At 37.3% G+C, this 13,789-nt stretch overlaps 1 protein-coding gene across 6 annotated transcripts in view; it reads right to left on the reverse strand.

Moving 5' to 3' along the window:
* Nucleotides 1–13,789, reverse strand: part of ptprsa (protein tyrosine phosphatase receptor type Sa) — a 216,680-nt gene that overhangs the window by 87,210 nt on the left and 115,681 nt on the right. For all 6 annotated transcript variants that reach the window (XM_088426524.1, XM_088426528.1, XM_088426526.1 and 3 more), the window contains exon 6: nt 2,519–2,707. In XM_088426524.1, coding sequence (XP_088282650.1) covers nt 2,519–2,707 — 189 coding nt within the window. The remainder of the gene's footprint in view (nt 1–2,518; nt 2,708–13,789) is intronic.

Genomic DNA, 13,789 nt, shown 5'->3' on the forward strand with positions numbered 1-13,789 from the left:
AAATAATTCTACAAAATCTAACATTACTGTACGTACAATAGGCTTGCTTTTTTAAGCGAAGGGACAATTTTGGCCCCTAGACACATACTTTTTAAACACTATGGGCATTACTAGTCCAATGCTCTTGGCTAATTTTATGAGTGAAAGCAAATACTCTCAAAGAAATAATTTATTGGCCTTCCTCTGGAAAGTACTCATGATATTTCAACCTTTATCAGTACCTGCTTGATATTCTCTTACTTTTGGCGCAAAAATGTAGTGAAGATGTTTGTAACGTATCATCGTATAATGGCTATCTTCAGAATCCAAAATTCACCACGTGTATCTGTATTAATAAGGGCTAACAACACCAATGTGTTTTTAGTCAATATGAGTCAAGTGATCAGCAAAAGTAAATCAGCCACAGCTTTTCTCAAACCATTAATAAACTCAAGCTTGATATAGTGCTAGTAGTAGTAGTACAACTAACTAAGGAATAAGCGATTTGACAGGCTCAAGATGATTTGAATAACCATCCCATTATTGCTTAAAGCTGGCAGTGGTAAAAATAACTGAACAAGTGGAGGAAAAGGATTAGGGAAAGAGGGTGGCGCAAGGGATGCATGCATATTGGAAAAGAGTTTAAATACAGTATGCCATCTGCTTGTAGGAGAATGAGTGGGCTTGTTTGACTCAGATGAAGACTTACCAAAGGTTTCTGCAAATCACAAAGCAAGATGAAAGTAAATAGAGGAAAGAGGAAGAACAACATAGTTGATTTTAGGGTAAGGTTTGAGGTGCTACTTAAGAATTAAAGTACAGATGTTTCATCTTGGGAAGTGTCTAACTTCAAACATGTTTTCTTATATATTAGCATTTTAAAAGTTCAAAATGATAATGACCTAATTACCATTCTATTTAAACTTTGATCAGAACTATTTTTGGTGTCTTGGAATAGTGGCTTTTAACATTTTAAGTTGTATTTTAGAAGACCTTTGGGCTTTAGTTGATACTTTGGTGTTAGATTGAATGTGTTGAATACTCTGTGATGTGCATTCATTGTGATGTGTCAGTTTCATACACAATTATAGACAAAGCACATAGAATTCATCCTTCAATTAGACAGGACACACAAATGCTATTGAAGGAGGATCACAAAAAAATGGTAACATAAGTTTCATTTGATAGCAAGCATAATCACTGACAGTGGTTTAAACATGAAGAGAATCGTAAACAATTACTGTATGCTAATTGACATTTCTCATTTTAAACGTTTCCTATTAGAATATAATTATGTGTATATACATGTGCAGCCATCCAGTTTATCTTTTCAAAATGATATATCTGCCTGACATTAACTGTAAAAGAAACCTTGCCGATGTAAATCTGTAGAAAAACTAGACACAAATATGAAATTCCTTTGAAAAATATAATGGAACCTATTCATGGTTGTACTCACCAAGACTTGCAGAAATTCCCCAAAGGCTTTGATAATAGCTAATGAGCACACGTCCATACTACAGTACACACTTTACAATTTGAAATCATAAAAGCTTGCTTATTGATTATTAATATTGTGGGTTTTTTAATGAGAGCTAATTGTTATCAATACAACTTTTTAAGTTAATGCTAAATACACAGTAATGAAGAAACAATGCATCTGTATTGAAACTTAATTTCGTAATCTGGTTAAACATCTAAAGAGAAATGTGTGGACGAAAAAAAATGAGGCCATATTTGAAACTCCTTTTTCACTAGATTGTAAAATCCCTCTATCAAGCTTTGAAGCTACATTATCTTATTCTGTGTATCAATTGATTCACCTGACCTAAAAATATAATATTCACTAAACATATTCCTGCACCTCATGCAGACCATTTAGAATTTTTAAAATGGCCATTAGAAGTGTAAATATGTGTATTATCCAAAATAAAAATCATGTTTGGAAGCTGTCAATCTATTTTACATGGGTGGGAATATATAATGAGTTAATCATTATTCTGAGTATAACATACATGAGCGACAATTTAGTTGAGTTTGCACGGATTTACATTCGCAGGAACAGATCAAATATAAGTCATTGGATTTTTCCAATGGTGACAAATTATCGATGTAAAATATCTACCCCTTGTTGCCCACGGCCACTTCAGAGTCTGCACTTAATTAGCTATATAATTAGACTATGCTTTAGTGGGCCTCTCAGTGGGGTATAATCAATAGAAACAAGACACAAACATATCCACCAGTGAGTTGTGCCAGTGCAACTTCAATGTGATTTCACTGACTATGACATAATGTACTTCTGAGGTAGTTTTTTATTTATTTATTTTACCTCATTCATTTTTTAGCATATTGTGCCTTTCAAAACATTGTGTGCACTGTCAAAAGTCTATTTAATACAGTAAAAGCATCACCAAAAGTATTTTGAAAGCAATAGACAACAATTGAGGCTATTGTTGAAATAACTTTAGAAAAAGAAAAAAAAAAGATTATGTTGGCTATAAGTTTATTAGCATAAAAATGGTTTGCTTTTTCTTACCTGATCGTAGTTGTTTGATTCGTCCATTGCTTGCACTGGGGTCAATGGGCAGAAAGTCCTTATACCAGGTAATTTCTGGGTCAGGGTTGCCACTTGCGGCGCAGAGCATCGTTGCTGTCCGAGTGCGCTCCACTACTTTCAACTGAGGGCCCATGTCAATGTTAGGGAAGCCAGCAGGGAGTAGATCCTCTGTATAATAAAAAGGTAGATTATCATCACATGTTTGCATGTGTATTTTTGCAAGAAACATTGCTGTCTTTGCGACATTGAGAACATGTCCTTTGACAAATATTTACAGTGTTTTTAAAACATGAAGAAAAGCTTAGCTAAACAGTGAAAACGGTGACTTAAATGACAATTCAAGTTACTTGAAAGGTCATAAATTCATTTTTTTTTTTTTTTTAATTCCTAGCCTTCAACATCCCAATTCAATTTGACGAGTCCTCACACTTCCCTCGTTCATTTATGAGCCATACCACTCGGCAGGATGTTTTTTTTTTTTTTTTTTTGTCTTTGAGGTACCCCTGCAGCCGATAATCATGCATGATTGAGCAATTACTTCACTATTAATGGATGAGAGAGTGTAGTGTTCTCCATGGTCATTGTCCTCCTTTTGCTGTCACGCTGGGACAATTAGTCCCATGGGTCAAAACGCCTGACCTCTACCCTGACTGGATCCAAAGTGGTGACTCATTCCTGGATTATGAGAGCTGCGGGGTAAAGTGCCTTGAGATGCAATATGCATCAGAAGCTCAAGGCTACATCACAACTGAGAATGACTGACTAAGAAATTGGCCAGTGATACATAGGTCACTGCCCATTTAAAGAGCCAATTACCTCATTTTCACACTACATACATCATGGTAGGATCTAAAACCAGGGAGCACTAAACTGGAGGTAAAGAGGGACAGTAAGATTGATTACAGCTGAAAAATTAGGTAAACTCTAGGGCAAGTGGCAGAATCATTGACAACCCATTTGGGACTCAAGCTGGCTCAAGTTATGGACAATCCACCTAAGCATCCCACAGACTCACACCTGTGGTGTCCTTGAGCAAGACATTGAGGCCTTGAAGTACTTCCTGAAACATAAAGTAGTCCTCTGCTCTAACTGTGCTTGCTTAGTACTGTGACGAGTGCACAAAGAGGACACGTTTAGTGAATATGCATGTCTGGATGTCAAGTGCACAAGATGATAATAGGATTTTTTTTTTTTTTCTTCAATTCTTAAAACTAGTCTGTAATGCTGCTTTTTCAGCCCACAGATCGGGGTACACTGTTTAAGTATATACTGTACCATATTTCTCTGAGTATAAGTCAACTTCGTTTATAAATTGACCCCTCCTTTTTTACTGCAGGGTGAATTTTACAAAAATATGGGTGAATTTTACATAAACACGGTTATAAGTCTACCCTCAATTTTAGTGGTTAAATTGATTATGGCTATCCAATTAAAACACATGGTGTGGGTTATAAAAATGAATTTACATTCAGAGCCATTCCTAAATCTTTAGTAATATATACAATTTTAGTGACATGTGTTGCATTAATGGGTGTATTCTAGACCCATCAGTAATAGAAATGAGAGAATACTGTAAGGCAATCTACGCATGCGCATAGACACAAATGCTTAAAATGATGCCGCAGCAATTAAATGATTTGAAGTTTCAATGCATTGTTTTTTGACACAACTAAATATTAATTTGTCTAAAAGTTATCATCACTATCTGACATGCCAAATAGCTCCTCCCATCTCAATGTATGGATATAACGCTTCCACGAGTAGTCATCTTCAGACCCATCCAATTTGTTTGCAAAGGAGGTCTCCAGAAATGCTATGCTGACGCTTTTGATACACTTTTAATACAGTATTTCATTGTACATCCTTAGATATTATAATGACAAGGCCATGACAAATCTGTTCAATCAACGAGTGACCAGCAAGTAAATTTCACTCAACGTCTGGTCACCCTAGCCTAGTAGTACCTTTTAGTAGCTACTTTTGCATGCATCAAAATGAACTAGAACTTGCTGAGCCAAGGAGTAACTGTGCAAAACTGTGTAAAACGGGGCACAAATATTTTTATTACTCTTGTTGCCTAAAAAGTGATGCTTTGGTTAATCTTGGTTGATTTTGTGGTTCTCAGCAGACATGAACGATTGGGTCTATTATTTGTTATTAATCAGTAAATGCAAACACGGATCACACAAAAAATGCACTATGAATCATAACTTTGAGTCAGTACTGGAGTAAAGGCGTATTCACTTGTCAATAACATAAAAAAGAGTAGAACCTTCAAATATAAAAGATAGATAAAAGAAGGCTGAGTCACAATGATGGCCGATTTGGTTACCTTCAACTAAAGCTGGCATCAGCAGAGGATGATGAATATTTCACTGCTGGGTTCAAAAACATACAGGCATTTACACCGTTTTAGGCTCTAGCGCTGTATCCTCTCCATTGATTATTAATGATCACCGCTGTATAATCTTTTTATATCGAGTCGCCCTGAAGCTTAGAAAGGCAATTGCAAACTACATTTCCCATCTGAAACTTCAGGACATGAGAGTGTAATATGTTCTCACAAAATCCCTCTTCTGTATGTCATCAATGATCTATGTTAAACATGCCATAATGGTGCTGCACTTTTATTCCTCCCTAGCTCAGTCTGTCCGTCAGAAAAGGATTATTGCACTGGTCTGGGCTTTTCCCCGTGTCTACCGTCTTATATATAGGAGGCTCAAGAGGCCTGGTGGTCACCAAACCACCATATGAGAACTGTAAATCGGAGTTAGGGCAACCTGTAGCTAAAACATTCATTGAAGTAGAGGATTTGGCACTTACAAAATCAGGCTTGTGACAGAGCGAATTAGTTCTAGCACTGGGCAAGAAAAGGTGAGCAAACAAGTCTCCCGAAACAGCAGTAAACCAGGAGAATATTATTTCATCTTTACAGCTGCTCTGACCTGATGCACTTTGGGCAGCTTTTCCTGAACGCTTGTTGTTACATCCCCAGGAATACACTTAGATAGCATCTTTCCTCTCAAGCTTACCAGGCTCTGTCGATAAAGGCAGCCATGCAAAAATAAACAGATCACTCATCGAGGGAGTGCTACTTCAGGGTTATCCAGCCTGACTGTGAAGGGAAGAAGCAGCCAATACCATACGCTGATGCTATCCTAGCTATTCCCATAGGCCCGCTCTAGCATAACAGTCTACTGATTGTATTACTTCTCTGATCTGCACTTTTTGTGATGACGGATCTTTACAGGCCAAATAGAATCAATGGAAGTGCTCTATCCATCAATGACAAGGCATTGTTTATTTTACCAGGAGGACACTTTGCCACTTAGGCCAAAAATCATTAGCCTCCAGGTCACGGGGGCCTCCACCCGCTGAGAGGTTTCATTCAATTAAACAACATGTTTTGAAATACAAATTTCGGTGGGTTCTACATCAAAAGGTCTTTGATAAGGACTTCAGCCAACATGAGTAGAAATGCTGGTCTTTACCGGCAAATGGTATATGTTAAGGTCAAGCAAAGGCCCTCCAATGGTCTCAACTTCACCTGAGTTTTACTTTCATAACTGTCTATAATTTTGCTTTAACATTTAATATGATTACACAAGTGACAGGTGCAAAGCCTCTAATCAGCCTCTGGATAGTTGAGCCAGTGCTGATAATCTGCAGATTCATGCCTGCTGTTGCATTCAGCATGCTATCATGTGGCCTGCTTAAAAGGTCTGTCCTTTACACTCACTTAACTTTCCTGACTAATCCTCTTCCCTGTGGTTCAATGGTAGCAAAACTGCATCAAAGTCAAATAGTATCACACAATACATAAGTCTTGTTTTTTTTTTTTTTTTTTTTTTAAGTTAATTTGTCTGCACTCGTATACCTCAGAGTGCTTTCTGAGTGTTTTGTGTACCAAATTATGTCAACATTTGGCAGCTGTAAACATTTAACAAATACCCAACACAGCACTAATATAACACCAAAAACTAAGGTGTTAAACAGAATATGATTTTCCTTGAATGTAATTGTAAATTACAACCCAGAAGAGAAATAGCATTTGGAACTGAAGTTTGCATCCAAATGATCAGCGAGTAACAGGCTATAATAGAGCACTGCAGTGAAAAAGAGCTCCACTCCTCTCAAATTCTTACTTTATTTTTTTTTGCAAAATGTCCTTGCTTTAATGTTGAAGATCATCAAGAAAATGTAAATACCAGGCAAAGGAAACCCAAGTAAGCATAAGCTGTATTTTTGAATAGCTACTTTATTTATTAAGGAATGCTCTTTGCCAGAAAGTCCCGGGGGAGAATATTCTGGGGAAAGTATGCAAAAAGGAAGAATATGAATAGGGTAAAAAAAAAAAACTGAATAAAAATGTGGCACCGCATATCGCAGAATTCCTTGATGCATTTCTAAATACATTCAACCAGTGTGAACACTAGTGGCTTTGACGCTGACACCTTTGAGCCAGCCATGATATTACAGGACGGAGAGGGAGCAAAACTTGATTTGTGGCCACTGCAGAAAATGCTACAGGATACAGCACCATCCCCCACACCTATTACTCATATTATTATTTTCACTTACTGAAATGATTTAATTCCATCAGCGGCATAATCAGGTTAACTGATTAGCCAGTGCCGCAGCATGGAGACACAGGCTATGAGCAGATATGAGCATCAATATTGCAAAGGGATGGCTGGGAGATTGACACAGAGAGCACAAGCAAAAGAGAGATTTTAGTAGCTTTTAGCAACGTGCTTTGACAGTTATTTTGTGATACGGCTATCGCAACAAATATATATTTTACACTGTTTGTGCTTACAGATCAAAGCATTTTGAATCACAGTCCCCTGATTCTCTGTCGGCATCCCCGTTGAATTGCTTTTGAGAGATACAAAATATGACGAGGGAAAAGAGGCACAAAGAGATCTTCAGGGGCATCGAGAGAATAGCAACACAGGGGAAATCTAATCATAGCGACTCCGGCACCATCACGGCTCACCCTCTCCAGATACGCATCTCAGTTGAATTATGGTTGTTATACAGCCAACCCTCCACCTTTCCATACTTTGTCCCATTGTGTGAGGGATATGTTGCATTGGTATTCTTGACATCAAATGAGCATCATTTACTGTCCGTCTAGGTATCCCCCAAAATACATCACTCTCTGACACTAGAAATGACACTGTAAAAAATCGGTCAGGCAAATGTTTGATGACATCCATCAGCTCTGAGGATCTGTGTGCATAACTGAACTACAAGGACATAATAGCGAGCAAAATAAGCCTTACATTGCTACTGTGACGTACGTGCCGTCGACGCCTGTGGAAGTATACTGAACCCTTAAGAGTGAAAAAGAATGAATTTCTGTTCAATGCAGACACTTATGACTACTGAAATTAAAATGAGCACAGTACATAGCCTCCAAATTCCAGCCAGTTAGAGAGATAAATTCCATGAATCAAGAAGTGATGTGCCTTGAAGGCCATCTTTGAAGGCCTAAACATAATCAAAAGCACTTACGTGCCATTAAAAATTTTGTTAAGAAAAAACATATATGTATAAAAATATAAAAAAACAAAATATTAATCATATATATATATATATATATATATATATATATATATATATATATATATATATATATATATATATATATATATATATATATGATTTTTACCAACACTGTTTTCTCCTCATTTATTAGTGTGAGTTTCTTGCGCATCCTTTCCTTCAGTTGTTTGTGGGTTATCATCATTGTCCTATTTTTTCCAATCAGATGTATTGCTATATCAGCATGAAATTCAATAGAGCCTTCAGGCACAGGTTTGTATCCCTATACAATTAAAACAACAAAATTATTTTTAATAATTTGAACCAATTCGATTTTAGTTTCCAATTTCCGGGCCCTCTCTGAAGGCAGCGGTATACGTCAGCACTTTTGCATCTTCTAATTGGTTCAGAAGGACTCTGCTGTGTTTATTGCTAGAAGCAGGGAGTGAGCAACCAGACACTATGGCCATACACGACTGTGCATTACTGGCAATACATTTTCAAAGCAACGTTTTCCTAAATGAAAGAGAAAACCTGGACAGTGTCAACATAAGTCATACAACTCTTGTACCTGGCAGGCATTTTTTTTTTTTTTTTTTTTTTTTTTTTTACTGGGTAGAGGATTTCTTCACCATTTTCACAGTGGCAACCACAAATTCTGCTAGCAGCAAACACGAGTTTCTCTAGAAATAAGCATCTCTGGTGAGTATTATGTATTCTATGGTAATTAATAGTACATAATAGTTACGCCCCAGGTCCAAAACTCACCGCCTGGCATTGAAAACAAGTATTGAATATGTTGTATATTTAAGTGTGACATTTTTCAAAAAGCTACAGACATAAAAGCTGCAACATATGACATGCAAATGTATAATATACATAGGCATATAGGCATTGCATTATTGTATAATGGGTGATCCCTGCATGTATCTTGGTATGTCATTAAGGTTTGAAAAGGTCATTTGACAGGCTCGAAGTCCTCCACTAAAAACAATAGTTGGGAAAGAAAACTCTGACAGAAAATTTTAGTTTAAAGGAGAAAAAATATTTTGAAATACAGTGTACCTTGTCTGTCTGTGTGACGCAGGAACAATGATAAACCATAACCAATCTTTGGAGAAGGTATTGACTATGTGTGTAAAATAAATAAATAAATAACTACAACATAAAACAGGGATGGAAAATGTATTTTTTTCCCCTTTCTGTAAAAGGTCTCTCTGGCTCTCTTTATCTATCTTGTCAAGCTCCTGGGGCGACTAGGGCCAAGACAGGCGCACTCCAGGGGGGACAGGAGACGAGGCAGGGGCCATTACAGGAAGTGCTTCACCGTCGAGAAACGTCAACCAGTCAGGTCTGGTTTAGTGGTGGGTGGTTTGAGTGTAAGCTTCAGGAGGGCGGGAGTGAGAGAACACTGTGTCAGTACCAAAAACAATATGTGTGATTATGTTGCTCCACATGCTTTTTTCCCCAAACATAAACACCTTCTGTTGTTTTAAATTTTAAAAGCAGAAGTTGAGGCAGAAATGAAGATACTCAGGATTTCCTAAAGGAAAGCAGTTGTATATTAACACTTTGTTAGTAATGTGCACATGTGGTCCTCTACTTTATGTATGTCATTTTACAGTAACATTTCATAAAAATCACTCTGAGAATTTGCCTGCAAAGCAACATTTTTTTGGTTTTGTTTTTTACTTGTAGGTAAATCATTTCACATTATGGAAATATCATGTGAAATGGTACATAGTGTTTCCTCAATTTTTGCGGTAAATTGGGAAAAGTGAAATCTGTGAAGATCCTACACCTCCACTCCACCCAGGAATCTCCATGCATGTGTATGTGCGTCCCATTTTTTTTAAAATGCGAAAAATATTCCTACTTCACATAGTTGAGCCTGTAAGGGACCCAAATTCAAATCCACCTCGCTCTGGATCTGTGTGGAGTTTTCATGTTCTGCCCGAACCCATGTGGGTTTTGTCCGTGCACTTCGGCTTCCTCCCACAATACAAAAAAATGCATGACAGGTGCATTGGACATAATAAATTGTCCTTAGGTGTGATTGGGTACGTGAATGGCTGTTTACCTCTGTGTGCCCTGCAATTGGCTGGCAACCAGTTCAGGGTGTCCCCCACCTACTGCCCAAAGTCAGCAGGGATGTTTCATTGTGAAGCACTTTATGTTTCATCTATGTATAAGATACTACAAACATAAAGGTTTAAAGTGTTGTTCATATCTGTTGCATTGTTCATTTCAGCTCATTCTGCAGCACATTAAAAGGAGACCATGTTGCCATTTCCATAATTGCTAAAGGATTTGGTGTGAGATGGACATGTGAGACTAGGCCGGTAGGTCATTGTCCTTCGGGAGCATTAAGCCTCACGCAATTATGGCACTAATCACATATTTGAAGGTTGGCTTGATGAAGAGAACAACACATTTGAATAGGTAGTGACTGGGAATAAGCAGAGGCCCACTCTGATGGCTAGCAGGTAATTACTTAATGTCAACATGCAATTTGAACCTGACAAGTATAGGTGGCAAAAAAAAAAAGGTGAAAGAGGATTACAGCTTTCAACACGGTGACAATGGTTTGAGTGTCAGGTAAATATGTCACTTTGAAAGACTAAAACTGCAAGAGCAATATACTGTATGTTTAATATTAATAAGCTATTATGCTAGAAAAGAGGACAGGAGACCATTTCCTGTTGTAATCAACATTTAGCACACTGATTGATGAATGATAGTACTGAAAATAATAATTGAATTCTAGTGTATGTCAATGTTTTTGTTCTAATGTATTTTGTTTCCTTAAAAAATGGTATTTATAAAATGATGAAATGTGCCGTCAGAATCTTATCACTGACATTACACCGGGTCTTCAGTTCAATCGGTTGTGCCCAGGAGGTCTACATCATACCCTCTGTGAAGAACAACTTCAGTCACCTGGGCTGGTAACTCATTTATATGTAGGAGAAATAAGAAGATAGCTACTCGATCTCTTCTTTATGCATGAGATGGGCCACTCAAAGGTCATCAATTGAAAGGATTCTAATCATCAGAAATCATCTTTCTTTCTCAACTCACTGCTCAGGTGAGGTAAAAATGTTGATTAGATTTCGTCTCATCATGGTGAACATCAACCCAAAAAGTCTATTTTCATTTGACTTCTTTGCTAATAATTTCCAAATTATTCCCAAATCTCGTCCTAGTAACAGCGGTCCCTAGAAAAGCACTACATGAATGCAGAAATTGTCACAGAAGCCATATAATAGAATGGCTAAATCATTCTTTTTTTTTTAACCTGGTATCATGTTGTCATGTTTCATTTCAAATCATGTTTCAAATGTGTGGTGTCTATGAAGAATGGACAAACAATTAAGAATAAAGTTTCACTCATGAGATGCCCAAAAACTCATATAATGATTTTAAAACTGTCTGGAGAACACTTTCCTTTCAGTTAAGTCCTAAGACAAATATTGCACTTTCAGCCAATGAAAAACCAAGCAAAAAAGGTGTGTTCTTCTACAACTCACTCTCTACATTATCCTCTCTTTATCATCACTTTTCTCCCTCTTTCCCCCTTCTAACAGGGGCCTTATATTGGTTCTGGCTAGATGTACGGGGTCACCAGGGTTAGTCTGCTTGAGCAGGAATTATATAAAATTGATGACGAAAGCTCAGAAGTCAGCCACCTTGAGTTAGAGGCTCCCTTCACTTATCTTGCTCCATTGGCACTGCCTTTTCATTTACTTCATCCTCCGTCTGTCTTCCTTCCACTCAGCTTATGTCTCGAATGTAAGCTTCCAATCACACATGACTACAGCACTACAGGTTCCAAGGATCAATTGAAGTGCCATAAACTTTCATCTGCAGCAGAAGCCATAGCTTTTTTGAGAGCTTTCGGTCAAAGATAAATACATGAGGTAAAGCTATTCTGGTTTATTGTTTGAGAAAAAAAGTATAGGGAACACCTCTCTGCATAATAATGTGTATTTTGGTGATAGGCGTGTACAAGATGTGTTTTGAACATTTCATTACATTTATGCAAGGAGGTTTTGCCATCTACTGTAATATTATGTTTGTAATATTTGCACGTTCAAACTATTATTTTCTGGTCTAAGCTACAGTGCTCATAAAAGCCAGAAAAACAGACTCAGGAACAGCTTTTTTTTCTCTTAGAAAGCAAATTTTCCAAGGACCCCCATTGCAAATGTTTGTGGACACAATACAAAAAAAATCAGTCAAAAAATTAAGCCAAACATAAGTGCCCTTTTATTCGCCATCAGCTTCAGTTTGACAACAAGTAAATTTGTTACTTTTCAGCTCCACTGAAGTTTAGAAAAAAAATAAAATAAAAATTGCATGCCTCCTTATGACAAGCCAGGTCAATTTCCCCCAAATGAGTTGCTGCCAATTATTTAGTCAAAAACATCATCATAAAATAAAACACCGCTTTAAGCTTTGCTGGCTTCAGCAATCAATTGTAGACACAATGCATTTTGACAAATTTCAAAATTATTACATTGTTTTAAATATATTAAACTGGTTGAACTGAATGCTTCATTGAAGAGCCATGAATACATGAATGCGAGGAACGAGGGCCAAAACCAAAATGAGGTACAGTTAAGGAAGGGCTGAATGAGAGAGGACATTTAAAGTTCTCTTTTTTGATCATTACAGGAAATGTGAGGTTACTCCCTAACTAATGATCAAAAGATTGCAGTTTCATGTTCCTTGGCACTCTCTGCTCAGTGAACATTTCAATCATATTCTTCTCTCTCATTACCAAACTATTTCACCCAACAATTAGACCGAGTGAAAGAGCTGGAAAAAAAAAAATCAAATTGATTCAATTATTTTGTCATTTTAAAAATTGACGATGTGAAACAACTCCTGAAATTGTTTGCACAAGTGGCCGGATGCTGGATGGCTGATTTAAGTTTTATTCACAATATTTACTAACTACCCAATAGTGGCATTAATGCAAGTAATGCACAAGCTATGAACATCTACTTTTTTTGTACAAGCTAAAAAAGGAAGTCTTATCTACATTTACATTAAGGCATTATTTCAAACTCAGATTATACAGATTCAATTGAAATCAGATAAATTAGTGGGTGTTGTACAGTTCGACTATATATGGTGACATTTTTTCTCTTGTCTCAGGCTGTTTACCAATGTCACTGTTTTTCAATTATTGGTATCCTACATGAACCATTTCACACCAGATGCCCTTCCTGACACAGCCCACTCAGAGGAACTGGAAAACGACGACTAGCGTGTGATGACCCGATAAGACACAAGGATTATTGACATTCTATTTTCCAAGCAAAGGGGCTGCTTGAAGCACTTCTACTGGAGATATTCAGTAAGTATGAAGAACATCAATTATTAAATGTTGTCATTGGCTTCTTCTTTGCTCTCTCTATAGTTGCTGAATACAAGCAGGACACCACATATGTGGGAGGACGGGAGGGGCTTAGATGTCTTGCTGATATAGGCAAGCTTATTCTTCACTGTCTCTGTAAACAAAAATGCAAGCACCCAGAAGTAAACATCTACTCGCACCAGCTGTTGGCATGCTTATTTGCACACCCTCTACAAACAATAAACCGGTTCTCTCACTCGTGCATACGAACGCAGATACACATAAGCACCCACAGACACACACACTGACACACCTTTCACAATGTGCATAATTAA

This window comes from Hippichthys cyanospilos, chromosome 10, assembly GCF_059441005.1.
Source record: "Hippichthys cyanospilos isolate Australia breed blue-spotted pipefish chromosome 10, RoL_Hcya_1.0, whole genome shotgun sequence".
Lineage (NCBI taxonomy): Eukaryota > Metazoa > Chordata > Actinopteri > Syngnathiformes > Syngnathidae > Hippichthys > Hippichthys cyanospilos.